The following is a 17,021-nucleotide window of genomic DNA, read 5'->3' as shown; positions in this document are numbered from 1 at the left end:
ACTATCAATTTCCATATTATAATTAATTTCTCATTTAGCCGGCGCGCCGCATTAATTATATGTCCCCGGTCGCCGCTCAAGCTATTCATACATATCTAATTAACTCGACCTCGTGCGGAACTTATAAAGTTCACCCGCGTGAGCTTTCACCTGCGGCCAGTCGTCGACACGTAGGGACCCATAACTCGTCTGATATCGCTTTCATCCCGGCTAATTATTTTATGAAGCCCGGCGAAGAACTTTAAGATCTCTTCAAGTCGGAAGAGCTCAGCGGCCGGTTAAATAATCGTCTCACACGCGAGCGCGCGACAAGGAGGGAAGAAAACAGGCGCTGGGAGGCCAGTATTTGCCGCGATAACAAGTGAACGCACTTTGAATCCGAATTAAGCGGCTAAGACTTGACTCACGTTTCCGAATTTCCGTCGAATCCCAACGCGGCGACGTGCTCGTTCCGGTCATTATATCTCTCTATCGAAAAAAACGACGAATACTGCCGAATCAGAAAGAACGGAGAAGCGCGTTGCGCCTTTTTTTGCCATTAAATTAATTCATCACGGTACCAAATTATCCCTTATAGTGTAAGTATTACACAAAACACGGCCCGGAAATAAAACACACCGCTCTTTTCATCCGGTCAAAAACACGCTCGAAGGCATAAAACGTAAAATGGAAACCGAGCCGGATAACGAGACAGGATATGAAAGAGAGGTCGCGGCCGATAACATCAATAATAAAAAAAAAAAAGCAGCGGCGGCGCACCGTAAAAATTCATGCGACTCAAAGCGAATTGATATAGCCCGCGCGTGCTAGCGCGGTCGCGCTGCATAAAACGAGAGACGGAAAGTTATCCCCTTGGGGAGAGAGGAGAGGCTGGATGTCGCGTCCGCACACGATCACACGATCGTCAAACTTCTCGGTAGACTCCGCGAGAGAGTGAAGCATAGAAATTTAAAGCGACCGGGGTCGTGCGATCTTCACAACTTTCGCCGTCGATTTTCGCTGCGGGCCGGCTAGTAATTGCGATCTCGATATGTTTCAAGGAACTTTGTCCTCGAAGTTGCCGTGGATCGGCTCTCTCTCTCTCTCTCTCTCATACACACACACATACACTTTCCCTCGCATTTTCATTCGCCAGCTTTTCAAACGTTAATCTTGATATCCGTGTTGCCGGAGAAAGCAACGCAAATAAATTCGCGAAAGAGTTCTCGCGCGTTTTCGCGCGCCTACGTGAACGTGCGCGTGCGCGCGCGCGGCAATTTGCACGAGTAGTTTGCTCTCGCCACTTCGCCATCGCAGGCATTCTCTTTCTCTCCCTCTCTCCCTCCCTTTCTGCCTCGACATCGGCCGGTTTGCACAACACAACACCGGCAAAAGCGAGCATCCTCGCGTCGGGGCACGTTCCCTCGGTCATTTTAACAAATTGTTTCTCCTGGCACACTCCGCCACGGAGTATACACGCGCGCGTATGTATATGTGTGCAAAAGAGAAAGAGAGAGAGAGAGAGGACGCGCGGAAGAGACGCGGGAGCATTACGTTCTCGTGTACCGCACCGGATGAATCGGAAGTGTGCGCATTCGCGTTTCCCAACGGACCGGAGGTGTTTGAATTTCTCCACGATCGGCTTGTCGCACGATTTTATGGATTCACGTGTGCGCGCTCGAATATTAGACCGTCGCGTTTTTCCGACGAAGCACTCGTACCCGCGCGCGCGCTGAAAGCCTGTTTACACATGCAGTTAAGCCGAGTTTTGGGCCAATAACTAGACTAGCCGGTAGCCTCGCGCGTTTGTCAATATCTATTGCACTCCACCATCGTAGAGAGAAAGAGATAAAGAGAGGGAGAGGGAGAAAGAGACTGAAAATTGTGCTCGCGCGTATTGCACCGAGCACATGTGTCTAGTAATTGGTTTGCAACGCATAGGCGAATGCGAAAACATAGCGAGTTATCTGGCTGTAATTTTTTACTTCCCCTTCTCTTTTCCAGACAAATTCCATGTATATCAAATATACTCCTATCGAATTACGTGAGGAAAAAGTAGCGAATTTCTTTCTATTGTTTCCAGGGATATACGTGTATGCGTACTCACTCGGGTGGTCAGGTTCGTCGCTGTTTGCATCCTCGTCGAAGGAAGTGGTCCCTTTCGACTGTGCACTGGCGAGCGTCGATGCCTCGATACAAGTCACCACTATCAATATCCGCAGCATACTGGCGAACGTCTCTTCACCCTCGAATTTCACCCTCGCACCATCCTAACGTAGCTCGCGTCTCGTGCGACTCTCAGGCGACGCCCTGTCAACAAGCGAAATGAATTTTCATTAATGAGAGAGAGGAAGAGAGAGAGAAACAAAAAAGGAAAAAGAAAGAGAGAGCGGAACAAGATAAAATTATAACTGCATAAATCGCTTATGTATATTGTGCAACAAAAATATTTTCGATCCATCTGTCTATCTCGTAAATCTCCTGACATATTTAGACGTTGCCTGATAACACCGAGAGAAGAAATATCTAAAGAATAAATATTTGATAGGTACTAATGACATGTTACTTGTACTAATACACATGTCCTTACATTGAAAAAAAAAATTTTTTTTTCAATGAGAAAACTTGTAATTCGAGTGTTACTTCTGCGCGACGTAAAACTTTGGACCTCTCTAATCTCGCGAAAAAGAGAAAAAAGAAATGCGACTCGGGTCATTGTTTCGTTGACAGTTGAAATAAGCAAAATGTAGATGGACTTCGTAAAATTTCGCAAGGGCAACGGAACTCGGCGTATTCGGACAGACGCTTTGTTCGCGTCGCGTTTTCAATGAAATTTCACGCGGCGATATCATCGGCACATGCAGCTGGCATTTAACAGCCACGTTTGATAACGCGTGACGCGTTTATTGTTAATTGCACCGCCGCTTTCGGCGCGCGCGCCAGCCGCAATATTGGATTAATAACGATCGACGGTTGATCAGCGTAGAATGATAGAGCCGGGCCAAGGTCGATTGATCATTCCATCCAAACAACGAATGCGGCGTGCATAAAAAACGCATGACTTGATGCCGGTTTTTCTGTCCTATCTCTGGACGTTTACAATGGACGGGAGATTCCCCGACGGGCTGTGAGGCTGCCGCACGATTCGATAAATCCTTTCTCCCCGACTCTCTCTACTCCGATTCCTCCGACTAATAAAATCCTCTCGAGCAGACCAACCAAAACTCCAACTCTAACTGACGAGTTTATTTTGAGAGAGGCATACGATGTCAGAGTACTGACGGCCCAAGAGAAGAAAATAAAGCGAAGTATCCCTGCCAAAGAAGATGAGGAAAACAACAACAAATATCCGCCAAATTTAATATTCTTCTTCGGGACGTGTTTGCAGCGGATTCCGAGTGATCTCGGGGTAACCTGAAAGAGTCGAGAGAATTCGTTTAACCGCGAAGTCGTGTGCCCGGCTTCCCCGTGTTTGCGCAGCGCAGCGGAGCGTTTTGCAATTTTTCGGACTTGGAAATTGCGGCGATAGTCTCGGAAGCTTAGGCGTCCTATTCTATCGCGCGCATTATTCTTCTCGACACTCCGATCAGCGGCGAGATACGCGAAAGCGCGGAACAACGACGGGGTTTTCGCGAGGATTCGCGCGGATGAAGAACGAGGAGCCGCGACGCGAGCGTCGGTGGGCGCGTTATTGATCGCGGCATATCGACCGATTATAACGGAAAATTGTCCGTGCGGCTCATTTTTCCCGGCGATAGATTTCGCGCGTCGCCGAACGCGAAGTTCGCGAAGTTCGCGAATACAAAAGTAATGATACCACGCGCGCGCGGCAAGAAAAATGCCCGAGTTTGCCGGGGCGCCGCGCGTCGTGGAACTCGTGGGAAATCTAGGAAACGCAGCAGATGAGCGGTATCCTTTGTGCAAGGACAATGCAGCTCATTCGTGCGGGGCCTTGTAAACTCAGTAGACTGGTTTATCCAGGCAACGTTCTCGCCGCTCTGATTACCACGTCGCTCTTATTCGACAGCCATTAGCTACTCGTAAATCATTCCGCGCCGCGTGGATAAATCGAACGTGCAAATGCGACAGCGTGTTGACGGCGAGCCGCGCGAATATACTCTGACTGAGCGAAGGAAATCGCGCAAAAAAAAAATCATACAAACTATTGTGCACTCTTGATGTTGCAAATGATTATGCTGTTACATATTTTTACTAATTTCTTACACTTTTCTCATCATGGTTATTTTTTAGTAAATCGGGTCCGCTGAATACGAATCTAACTTCAGAAACTGTTCATCACATTAGGTTTTCGATAAAAATAGGAGTTTAAATCCCAAAAACGTGTTTTTATTTTTATGAAATGGTAACGCATAAGTCAGACGTGTTAACAACTTCAAGCAGATCTAAAAGTGAAACTTCAATCTTTATCTTTATTTTAATAAGTTGGAAACTTAAAGTGCAACTTTGTAGAAGTCATTCTCGTAGGGTAATGAAGTAGTGTCATAAAACACAACATGAACTAAATAAAACAAAAATAGCTAAATTATTACTCACACTTAACAAATTTCTGAGTAAATTTCTGACACCTAAAAATGAAAAATAAATAAATAATTAAGAATATAAACAGAAAATTTTTGGATTCTATCTTATATCGTGCGTGCTGTAAACATTTTTAAAAAATCAGGTACGATTGATGAAGTCGATATGATTTCGAAAATTCACCCCTGATCTTTATTCTTCATTTCAATGAATAATGCATTATATAACTTACTTAACTGCAGACAGAGTAAGTGTGATAAGTGTGATAAGTGATATGGAAGATTAAATGGTTCTCAAAAGTCTTTATCGGTCTTTCAAGTTAGATGGAATTTGCAGGATGAATATAGAAACAAAATTTCGACCCGGATATACACATCGTTTACCAGTACGAGGAATTGCAACCAGGATACACGAGCGGGGATTCGTTACGGTCTACGTCTCTTTATAAGAGGTAATTCTATGGAAAAGCGGATATATAAGAGACACATTATGTGCCTCTCTTTAATATATAAGTATATAAGATAGCATAATGTGTCTTTCGCGCGGCTTCAACTTTAAGGATAAGGGATAATGCTGCAGATTAGCGAGGCGTTTTATTTATATGTATGTACTGTGGGAGAAAGAATCGCTGGAGAAGGAATCGCAAAATGTGCACGAGGAAAAAAGCTTTATTGGATTAATCAAGTGTTTGGTGAAGTATGAACGAACATTTAAAATTACCGAAATTCTGTTTTCAAGTTAACAAGATCCTGATAAACTAAAGAAGATTTTTTAACCAAAACTTGCAACTGTTCCAGCTGAAACAAGGTTTCTGGTTAGTTAGAGCGAAATTCTGATAGTTTCAACCAGAATTCCGGTTTGTTTTCATCAGATTTAGTTAATTCAATAAAATTCCTTTTTTTGTGTGTTATTAGTTAAAACTAGCATTCTTCCCATTGTCCTTTCGTATTTTTTAAAATTCCTTTGTTTTTCTTTTTTTGCATTTTATATTATTTTTTCTGTGTACTAAAAAGACAAGTTCTAATTTAAATAAATAAATAAAATAAAATTTTTTATATTATATCAACCTTATAAACCTTATAATATCTTGGCAATTTCCGGTTATCTCAATATTGTAAAAATTAATAAAAGATGACTCAAGAAGACCCGTAAATCCTCGTTCCTCGAGTCTTTTCTCTTCGTAACTCGCAGGTCTGTGAAAAATCGCAAAGGTTAATAACGAAGCGATTAATTGCGTTTCCACGAGAATCGAATTATTGCAAATTGACCGGATAGGGATGGCAGCATGGACGAGATGAAAAAAACGCAAAATTGAATCTTATACGCTTGGTTTAGTCGAAGAGCTGTCGATCGTCAGATTTAATCGAAGATATTCCTCTTCGACTCGCTCTCACCGATCCTTATCCACTTCATCTCATTTTTTGCTCCCCTCGTCGTCTAAGGGTGGATCGTGCTGGCGCTTCCGGTCATTCCCGACGAGTTGTAAAGCGACCGGCAACCTTCCTCTCGAGGGTGAAACGCGAATCGATGTTTTAGCGAGCGAGCGAGCGAACGAACGAATGAGTCTTGTGAGCGAGTGACGTCATCGCAAGGAGAATACGAGAGAGATAATACAGACTGAAGTCGTGTTACATCTAACGAGGGATGCTGGAGATAAGAGGGAACGAGATCTGCATCCCTCGCGGCTGGATTTTCGGTTACGACGGTTAGTTAAGTAGTCCGATAAGATTTTAGTGTAGTCGCTCTCTCCAACGACAGACAGTGAAATAATTGATCGCGATCGTATCGATAGCAGCGCAGCGAATTCGTATGTATTATTTTTCCTTGGTCTTAGATGGAGAAGTTCCTCATTATCCTCTCGACGAGAATATATCGACGAGAGGAAGATCCTTTTCTCTTCACCTCGTATTTTCCTGAAACATTTCTCTTATATTTCGCGGACAATCAAACCACGGGGAATTTTCCGTATCTTTCTAATGGCGAAAGATCGTCGCCGATAATAAAATATACATAGCTTCTCGCGATGCAATCAACGACGCGATTATTTCTATCGATAATTTCATCGGTTAACGAAACATTCTCTCTCTCTCTCCCCCTCCCTCTCTCCCTCTCCCTCTCTCTCTCTCTCAAGTCTCGCTTGTCTCGCAAAATTTCAATGCGGTATTTTTAATGCGCCAGCTTATTTCGTTCTTCGAAATACCATTGATGAAACAAGATTTGATGCGCGCCTGAGGTAATAATTGAAATTCCTTTCATCTCGATCCGACCTCGGGATGCTTTATCTCTCGTATTTTTGCGCCTCCAGCAAAACGAACTTCCTGTTTCCGGCCGAGGGGACGAAAAATGCGACAGCGAGCATTGCCATCCAAAGTAAATGTATGAATCAATGGCTCGAAGGGCGTGTCCATTTCTCGCCCCGATAGTTTCCACGAGAGCAATTGCGCAACAAACGACCGAGATCCTTGCAATCCTTTCCGCGACTCTCACTCGCTCCCGCGATGTTGTCTTTCGAAATGAAAAATCGAAAACTTGCACAGAGTATCGAATTAAAATGACGACGTAACTCCATCGTTTTCGTTATTCTCTCACTGCGACCATAAACCCTACTAGAAAATTATCCCATGGTCCTCCTCATCAGGTTGATCCTAGTCAGTTATCTTTCTTTTTTTTTATATTTGGTGGCGTCTCTACCATCATGTCTACTATCGTTAAATAATTACAATAATCTTGTAGTATGAACAGTCAAACACGTGCGTAGTATTTTAAAATAAATATATAGTATTTAAGTATAAAGAAATATAAGAAAGAGGAAGAGAGAGAGAGAGAGAGTATATAGTAATTTCAGTCACAAAATTCTACACGATCCAAGATTACAAAAATTATGTTGCAATTTCTTCTACTATATTTTCTCTGTGTATGCATAAAATTCGAGAAAATTGGAAATCTCGAGAGAGCCTCGCGATTTGAATGCGAGACAAAAATGTAGAGATTAACGAGAGGAGGTAAAATTCTCTCCTAGAATATAACGAGGTTTCGCATTGGACGCACGAGCCAGACGAGAAGATGACGAATGATTCGATTTCCAACAGCGGATATTGACACAATCGAAATGGTCAGGCGGACCTTTCGCCACGTCACGGAACACGTCCGCAATGCTGCTCCGTACTTGGTAAGTGCTTTTTGTTCTTACCGGCCATTCTCTCTCCGGCTTTCGCCTCTATCGGAGCACTCGAAGCGAACGCGGAAAGTGGTTACAACCCATGTTAGAACGGCCGGCAGAAAGGAGAGTTGTCCCACCGACGTGTTCCACATCGGACACGCGGAGTTAGTTCTATCTACTTTCGCGTCGAACCGTCGTACTACCGCTACTACTACGTGACGAGATATTCCTCCCATGAAAAGGTCGCGCGTCGACAGATGATCATTTTACAAAGATTGTTGTATGATACTCATGACGAAAAGGCGGCGTCTCTTGCTGTAGCACGCAGCTTGACGAACGCTTCAAGCAAATTGCGTTCACTCATCCGAAAGCTTTGCGTGTCGTGTCAATGGCCTGTAAATTCCGTTATATTTTAGGCCTTTCATCGCGTTCTATTGATAGTTCGTGAGGATATTGCGTGGAGAGAATATTACAGAGAATATTTTCATGTAAATTCTTTACAATTTTGCAGTGTTTTTAGCAATTTAGGAGTAGACAGTCAATAAGATGTAACTAAGGAACACAGCAAATTTCGCTAGAAACATAGCAAATGTTTTAATAGCACATTCCAGTTCCTAAAATATGAGTAGCACATACGAAATAAAAGGATAGTGAATTACTGCAGAATGTCGAATTATTGCTCGACCACGAAGTCCTCTGCAGTAATTTTTACTATAGAATCCTCCCTGTGTAGAACAGCCAATGCAATTATCCTGTCGCGCGCGCGAAAGTTGTGTAAACAACTCGGATAAATCAGTCGCGGGCGCTCCGGGCGCTTCCGACTCGAAAAAAGAATCGAAAGTCCTCAGCTAATATCGTGATGTCGAATTAGCGTGAAGAATAATGGGGTCTCGAGTGAGCCGGGAGAATGACTGCCCCAGGAAGTTCGATGGACGAGATATCGAGCAGCCCGAGTCGCTTCTGGGCTTTTCACGGAGCTCTTAAACGGCCATTACCGGGCTCGGGCTCGGGAAAGCGACCTCCCCGACGAACCTGAAGACCGGAGAATTCCGGAGTGCCCGAACAGACATCAAAGACGAGCGCGTTCGACGATAGCGGACAGAATCAACGGACAATGTCGGCTGGGAAATTAACGCGCTTAAGACGGCGGTGATTTCCACGGGGCAGGATAAAAGCAACCCTTTTCCCGTCCCTTCCTGTCCCCTCGGTCCTTGTCTTTGTTTCTGGCGGATTACTTGACTCTATTATTTTATTAGTTACTTGATCTCTGTAATTTCCAACAGTCGGCTCAAGTCGGACGTAAGCGTCTTTCCGCCGAGCTCAGTAAAACTACGTACTTTCCTCTTTAACCACTGGAATGAATTTGTTGCAATCTGTTTGTCCGTACACGTAAATTGTTGTTCTAATTTCACCGTCACGCGCATATACACACAAGACGAGTCCCCCAAAATTAGAATTTAGAATTTCTAAAATAGCCGTTGTCTTTTATATTAGAGGAAAATATGTAACAGACAAATGGTATAGTTGGAAAACCTGGTTGACCGCAATATTTATCCCTCTAAACTGTATAATTTCTTTATAAATTTCTTTATAAATTTATAAAGAAATTTATAAAGTTCTTTATAAATTCTTTATAAGTTCTTTATAAATTTTCTTACAAAAATGTAACAACCAACAGAGACATTTTAGAGCCTAACGTTAGGTGACGCGCCCTGTATTTGGATTAATTGTCAATGAGAAACGTCATCGCGACGAAAAGTGAAGATATTCGCGTTTCATACTACTTCAGCGAAAATCTCCTTCCTCTCCCTCTCTCCTCTCAAACGGATAACGTTGCGACAAAACGATATCCTCAGTGCAGCAAGCTTCCCGAAACAGGGGACTCTGTTCTCCAGCAAATTTTCGCGAAACACAGCAAGGCGGCGGGTCATTCGCGAGACTGCAGCGCGAAATTTGTCGAAAGCGCACTCGCGACGAAACACGCTCGCGGAATTTTAGGTCAATCGTTCGAGCAACTTCCGTGAATAAAACGTGTTGCTGCGCCCCAAGTCTTTCGGGCGGAGTGTTCCCCATCCCCCACACACCCCAAGTGTCCCCCGGGGAACTGGTTTATAGCGCGCGAGCCACTTAATTTGCCTTAAGTGCGCGCGGCTGGTCGATGAAAGTATACCCCCATTTTTTTCATTGCTCCCTTCCCACCCTCGCGCTCTATATTGCGCCGCGCACGTTGTATCGCGGAAGTTTCGGGGTAGGCATTTACTTGTACTTTCGTTAGTGGGCTTTCGCAAGTTCATGAACAGAAAGGGCTTCCTCTTGAGAGAACATCTCTTGCTTACGAAACGAGAAGTCGCATTCTTTCTTCTGACATTTGTATATTGTGTTCGAATAAAAGCAGTTGGCAAAAGGGGGAGAAGGGAAGGAGGAAGAAAAGAAGGCAGGACTTTACCTGTGACGGATCTTTCGTTCCCAGAGTGGCCGGTTTTTAATGTCGAACGAAATGTTATCTCGGTCGGCGGTAATACGATCGATACAAATATGGAAAAAAAGGATCTGCTGTAGCAGCAAACTAATTTGCTATATATGGACAGTTAAATATAATTCATTGTGTTAGCTACTTTTTTTGTTGCAGGAACTTATTTCCTTGCTATGATAACAAGAAAATTTTCTCCTAGAGTAAGAAAAATGACTAACGCAGCAAATTTTCTATAAATAGACAACTAAACATAATTTATTGCTTTAGTCATTTTTTTTTATTGCAGATTTTCTTGTTATCCTAGCAAGAAAATTGACTCCTGCAGCAAAGAAAAAGTGGCTAACGCAGCAAATTATATTTAGTTGTCCATATGTCCAAATCTTTTTTTTTCCGTGAAGCAGTATCGATTTTTGATGAAAATTTTAAAGTCAACGAACGGATGCATAAATCGCAACGAGTGACGACCGCGCGATCATTGGGATATTTTTCACCCGGTCGCTAATTGAGATGCATTTTCCATTCGCAAATCAGTTTGCACAGACATTTAATCTCACGGGACGTTCCACGCACAACGCGGCTGTTAGACACACACCGAATAAATAAACAGTAGCAAGAGCTTTCGAATCACCTCTAATGGAAGTTGCATTTGTTTAATCGTAAAGATAGAAGTTGGTTCGAAAAATGAACGGGATCTATATTATAAAATAAAACAATCGCGCGTCTCGGTCATGTATCGCTTTAATGAATTCAACGTGTTTCCAAAATAAATCCTTTGACGTTACTCAACGAACGTTGTGACGTTAATAAACCGTTCTTCGGTTTATTAAAGTTGCAACATCACTTTTAGATAATGACAAATAAAAGGAGAGAATGAGGAAAAACGTTGACTGGTTTTTTTGGTAAACTCAAAGCTTGCAGTTATACACAGTGCAACATGCGCATGCACACGACACGAATGTAAACGATTAATCAGAAAACTAACGAACCGAAAAGCTATTCATTTCGTTCGAACGCGGTTCTATAATACATATAAAAGGGCTTATTGTTTTATTTGCATACGTTTGTCGGGAACCGACTATTATGTTTCGCAGCAATTATTCCGTATGGAGCGGGGAAGAGTTGGATAGCAAGTGAAGCATAGAGTATTCGCTCTTTCGGTCGTTGATGTTTCACCGTATACGGAACAGAAAATGCTTCTGCGGCTCGCCATCAACGTGTTCTCTGTCAATATAATTTCGACGGAAGCTTATCGGTGCCGGCAATATGCTGCGTATTTGATTTTCTGCGGTCACTGTTATTTGACTTTCGTAATATTCCAACCGGAAACATTCAATGCAGATGTCCAATGTGTTTACATTGGATAAAACTCCATGTTATTCCCTTTTTCTCACTCTTCTGCTCTTTTTTTTGTTTTTTTGACCATGTATATATTTCCGTCGCGTATACATCGCAACCGTGCATTCTATTGGGAAAAAAAGAAAAAAATATTGGTCATTACAATGAATCGTATTGCTTCTAAAATTGTTTTTAACACATGCACGACAGCACATATGTATGAATAATATATGTGGCGGCGGAAATTTTCACAAACTTAACACATGTGTATAATTCAAATTACTAAATTCAAAACTCGACCGATTGTGCCCTCCTCCTCCTCCAATTCAAAAATGAAATTCAAAAATTAGTAATTCAAAAATTAAATTCATGAAAAAATCTATTACCTCATAAATTGTAGGTGACAGAAAAATAGAATCAAATGCATTCAATAATACGTGTAAGCAGTAGCTTATCAAACAGTGTTTGCGTTTCAACTAGCATAAAAACGCAGCGGAATATTTGCTCCAAGAAAATAAAAAATAACAAGCAGCCTAATTCTCCTTTAAAATAAGTCGTTCGGCTATAAGACGAGGCTGGTGTCCTCAATTAATATTGTTTAATGGCAATTTTTTGTGTCAGAGGACGCGGATTCAACATTTACCGGGAAAGCACGCAATGAGTTACACCCCCGTGCGATCTTCAAGTTGTCGTTGGGCCCACACCCTCCAAAACGAGCAAGATCTAACTAGGATCCGCGAGCATTAGCAGCACAACCCCACCACGACGAGAAACGGAATTGAGACCGTTACCTGAGCCGTCAATCCGTCAACACTCGATCAGAACGCACTGCCAGATCCAGCTAGCACACGCGTTACACGCGTCACGGCATCACCGCCACCACAGATCGTCCTGGCGCCAATGTCACCGTTCCCGTCGCCTTCGTCTTCGTCTTCGAATGACGTCGCGAACACGTGGTGTCACGGCCTGTCATCGGCGGTCGCGACGATCTACGACCCTCTCGCTATTCACTCGTGCCCGGGAACCGTCTCCTCGCCGCGTCGTCCTCGAGCGTGCTCTGCATTGTGTCACACACTACCCCTTCGCCGACTCGGGTCGGCTGATAATCGCGCACGCTTTCTCTCGCCTGTCACTAGCTTTACTTTCGTCGACACGGAGAGAGCACCGTGTGTCACTTCGCGGACGAGCACTATATCTCAGCGACCCGAGCGCGACAGCGGGGGCAGAAATCGCCACTCGATAATCGAGTCGATCTCTTTATCACGCGCGCGGCAACTACTACGACAGTTCACGGCGATTCAGGCTGGACGTTTGGACGCGTCGCAACTCTGACAAGAACGCGTCCCGTGCGAGGAAACTCCGGAGGAAGATCTCCGTGTGACGATTCGATCCTCCCGCGCGTAGGACGAGACGCGCGCGTCGAGCTCCGCGATGTCACTGGATGCTGCCGGCGAACTTTCGCGCACGGACAAGCGTCCGCCGACCTACCCCCACGGTGGTGCCCCTCATCCCCGCCCTGTCGGGGTGCTACCCACCCTGCAACGCATATACGTCCAGACTCACCACCCGCAACCCCCGGTGCGCCGACACCCGTGCTTCGTGCGGGCTCGATAATCTTCGTGCGAGCTCGGCGGCCCTCGATCGGGAGGCGGGGGTGAGCGCGACACGGGGGTACCAGGACGACTAGGAGGTAGTTTGGAAAATAGGGAAACGCGTTTTCCACCGGCGCACTTTCGCAGGACCGCGAAGGGACGGTGCGCCAGTGAATGACCGGTCATTGCCGGATGACCAATGAGAATTCGCCAACTCCCTCGCTCCTGGAGTTGTGCAAACTATGTGCGCGTGTTTGAGCAATGCATTAATGCTCTATTTGAAGTCAAAATAATACTCTTATACTAGAGTGAGTCAATAACTATTGCAGCTTGATTATCTTTGGGGCGAGAAACAAGGGTGATCTTCCATCTGAAGCTGCTCCACTTACACGGAGAAAATATTGTAGTTTTTCTTTTCATGTAAATTCTTTTCAATTTTACTATGTTTTCAGTAGTCCAGGGAAAAATGGACCGTCAGTGAGGTTCATCTTGCTAAGGGACATTTCGCTAAAAACATAGGAAGTATTTTAAAATATTTCAATTCCTAAAATATAAGTAGCACATATGAAAAGAAAGGATGGTGAGTTACAGCAAGAGATGTCGATCTATTTTTCAATTACTAAGTCCTGTATAATACTTTTTACTATAAAAACTTTCTTTCCGTATGGAAAAAAGTTTACTTTTTACCATGCTTTTTTTCCTCTGGGAAAAGTAGCTTTAAAGATCTTGAAAAGATCACTTTTGTTTCTTGTTTCGGAGATATTCAAGGGGTGGCAATATAATCACTGACTCACCCCCTATAAATATAATTTTATAATAAAAAAATATATAAATATAACTTTCTACCATATTATATTATAATAATTTTCATATATTATATTATTTATAATAATTTTCCATAATAATTTTAATATTTAATAATATTTCTACAATCTGGACGTGGAAACTGAAATTTCAGCTTCCCTTCGTTGCAAGCCCCACGCGGTTGCACCGTCAATGATTGATATCCTAAATATTAGGTGTCGAAAGTCGATGAAATATCTCACGTTCCCGTCTGCCGTCCGGAGAGACGGCATAATTAATTAATTAATTGAGTCCATCAGATTCAGATTAAGGACAAGCAGGTTTGTTGATGGAGATGAAGTTATAGCGGGGCTGAAAGAGATAAGGAAACACGATGCGCTCGCGATAACTTCCTCGCTTCTGTCGACCGGAGCAATTACTTGGCAGTAATTAAGATCGTTCGCCCGATTAAAGCTCACAATTACGCGAATGATAAATGTCGCGTGGCTATATGATATAAATAGCCGCTTTTATTACCCATTTTCCGCCCGACTGATATTCGACAATTATTAACTGTTATTATATGCTGCACCAGTAATAGATTTGATTTTATATAATCTTCTCTCTCTTATTAGGGGCAATATTTGCTTCATAAGTACCATTTTACTTTGATATTCGTTAATAATATAAATTAATTTGCTGCATGCATCAATTCCCGATGTATTTTGAACAATTAATAAATTGATCAACGAGTGGCGATTTCATGGGCTCGATCGGCGCGAAGCGCACGAGGTAATTTCGTTCAATCCGACATCCGTCGTATTAATGAGTTTTAAAAATAAAACGTGGATTCCGATGAAAAAGAGTCGCAGAGAACGTAAGAGGATTCGATTCAGCTCGCCAAAATAGCTAGCGCACTCGATAAACGGGGCGAATTTACTGTTACGAAATACAATTTATATATCCTCCAATACGATGAGCACGTTCATCACGACCGCCGCGAGATTATCATAAACGAGAAATCGGTGCGTTGAGCGCACGGAGAATGGCTGGCCAAATAGAATTTCACCTTCGAAACGTTTAAACAAATCGGGCCAACCGGAATAACGCTCCGTTGCCGAAAACTCCGATCTGAATGGTTTCATCCCGCGAATATCCTCTTTATTTTAATTTGTGACTGTGATTTTAATTTATATCTCGCGTTACGATTCAATAGACCGGCCGCGTTACGAATGACATTTCCAGAACGAGCGTTATCGCCCACGTAGCCAGAGGGCCGGCGAATTCTTGCCGAATATAAAGGCAAAAATTCGCAATCTAAACTCACTCGCTCCATTTGTTAAATATTCGGGAAATCGCCAAATTTCACGAGAAGCATCTCGTACCCATCCCGTCGGTTCTCACTGTGCGTTGCGCGACGAAAAACTTTCTTACTTCAAGCCCTGACGAGCCAATTTGTGTTATAATCACTCTGGTTTTCGAATCGCTCGGCAACGGCGACGGCGGTGCGAACTTCGGGCGGGATGCTAACGAGCAAGTCCGTCGCTCGTAATTAGCGCTTTCCAAAACTTAGCAGCGAACGTCGACGGTGATGGCGGTGACGGCGGCGGGCGCGATTGCGGCAGGACGCGATAGGCGTGAAAGCGCGAGAGGGTGAGATCGCTTTCGCGGCCGGGGGTGTCGCCAAGTGTGACCATGTAGAAAGTAACTCGTTAGACACGCTAGCGTAACGACGGTAAGCTAATTACCGTATCAATTGGCCGGCCAATCGTGGGAAGCGGCTCGTCCAACGACGGCTCTCGGCCACTCTCGGCCGCGGTTTGCAATCGTCCGATCGGCCATCGCGAATCGATAAGGTAAAAGTATCAATTTCCGGAAATTCTTATTATTTTGATATATAAATACGAATATTTGAACATAGAATATTTGTATACTTTATGTGTGTTGAAAGTTTAAATGTTTATATTTTAAGACTCGGAAATCTAAACGCGATTGCTCCTAGATACGTAACGCGACGGAAACTTCTCACGCGAAGACTTCTACAGTGAATTGCTGTAGAAAGTCGATCTGCGTCTCGGTCGCACAATCCTATGGTAATTTTTACCCTGAAATTCTCTCTCTGTGTGACGTCCATCAATCAAGAGTTGCATGACGGGGAGTGCCTTAAATGCGCAGCGACTACGATTTTCGGGCGCGTGCACGCTTGAAAACACCCAGTCACAGCATGTTAAGGCTACTATTCCGGGCTTTACATACGAATGTATATGGAATGCGAGAGCCTTCCGAGCTAAATAGATTCGTCCATCCATCTATCTATTTGACCTTTCGATAGAGTTCACACGCGACATCGCGCTGTCGCATCCAGCCGCCTATCGTTGCGGTCAATTCGACAACCGGAAATGACTGAAGTTCGATATATCCGCGCTGCCTCTGATCAAGACGACACCGAATTTGCAGCTGGGTATGCCCGCGCATGCCAGCTCGATGCGCTCGAAATATGCGAACGCGAGCGCGAATGCGAGAACACAACCACGACGGCGACGGCGGCCTAGGTGTTATCTCGGCGTACAAACGTGATGGGAAATCGTAAACAGGTGTCGCGCATAGACGGAGAGAGAGAGGTGCGGTTCGCCTCTTAGCACTTTTCCCAACCGTGCAGCACGTCGCATTCAAATGAGTGCGTTATTCACTGAGCGCGTTTCGTTCGACGAAAAGAGATACGTGTAGATACACCATGCGGTGAATCTCCGCGCGAAAAATAATCACGCGGTATGTGCGCGGATTACTACGTTCTCATCCGCCGCCCTGAGACGCGTGTCTCAGTCGTCTCACGTCTGACGTACGCGTCCTTCCATCCAGCGATCATTATGTGAGGAACCTAGTTGGCAACAGCGAGCCTTCCCAATGTTCACTTTGACGCGTCGCCTCCGCATGATTGCGCACGTCGGTGGCTGTCTGATCGCGAAGACAAGCGTTATCAATTCTGCTCCAGCCGGCTCGTACTTTCGCATGCATATGTATGGATGCTCGCGTATATAGCGGGCCAAGTAAATTCATACGTTCCGCCGTGCCGCATCATAAAGACGCGCGAAAGGTGGCTCGCTCGCTCTCACTCACTCTCTCTCTCTCTCTCTCTCTCTCTCTCTCTCTCTCTCTCTCT

General features: G+C 44.2%; 2 protein-coding genes across 5 annotated transcripts in view; one reads left to right on the top strand and one right to left on the bottom strand.

Moving 5' to 3' along the window:
* Positions 1-17,021, top strand: part of LOC116842719 — a 294,323-nt gene that overhangs the window by 245,151 nt on the left and 32,151 nt on the right. The gene's annotated exons all lie outside the window — the stretch shown is intronic.
* Positions 1-17,021, bottom strand: part of LOC116842632 (hemicentin-1-like) — a 287,444-nt gene that overhangs the window by 240,691 nt on the left and 29,732 nt on the right. For 2 of the 4 annotated variants that reach the window (XM_032812102.1, XM_032812103.1), the window contains one exon: positions 2,087-2,289. In XM_032812102.1, coding sequence (XP_032667993.1) covers positions 2,087-2,204 — 118 coding nt within the window. In that variant the 5' untranslated portion in view covers positions 2,205-2,289. The other 2 variants (XM_032812101.1, XM_032812104.1) reach the window with 2 other exon arrangements.

Source organism: Odontomachus brunneus, unplaced genomic scaffold (assembly GCF_010583005.1).
Source record: "Odontomachus brunneus isolate Ranch 3 - 2012 unplaced genomic scaffold, Obru_v1 Obru_scaffold_026, whole genome shotgun sequence".
Taxonomy (NCBI): domain Eukaryota; kingdom Metazoa; phylum Arthropoda; class Insecta; order Hymenoptera; family Formicidae; genus Odontomachus; species Odontomachus brunneus.
The sequence above is the reverse complement of the archived record's forward strand: the minus strand, read 5'-3'. Positions and strand labels throughout refer to the sequence as shown.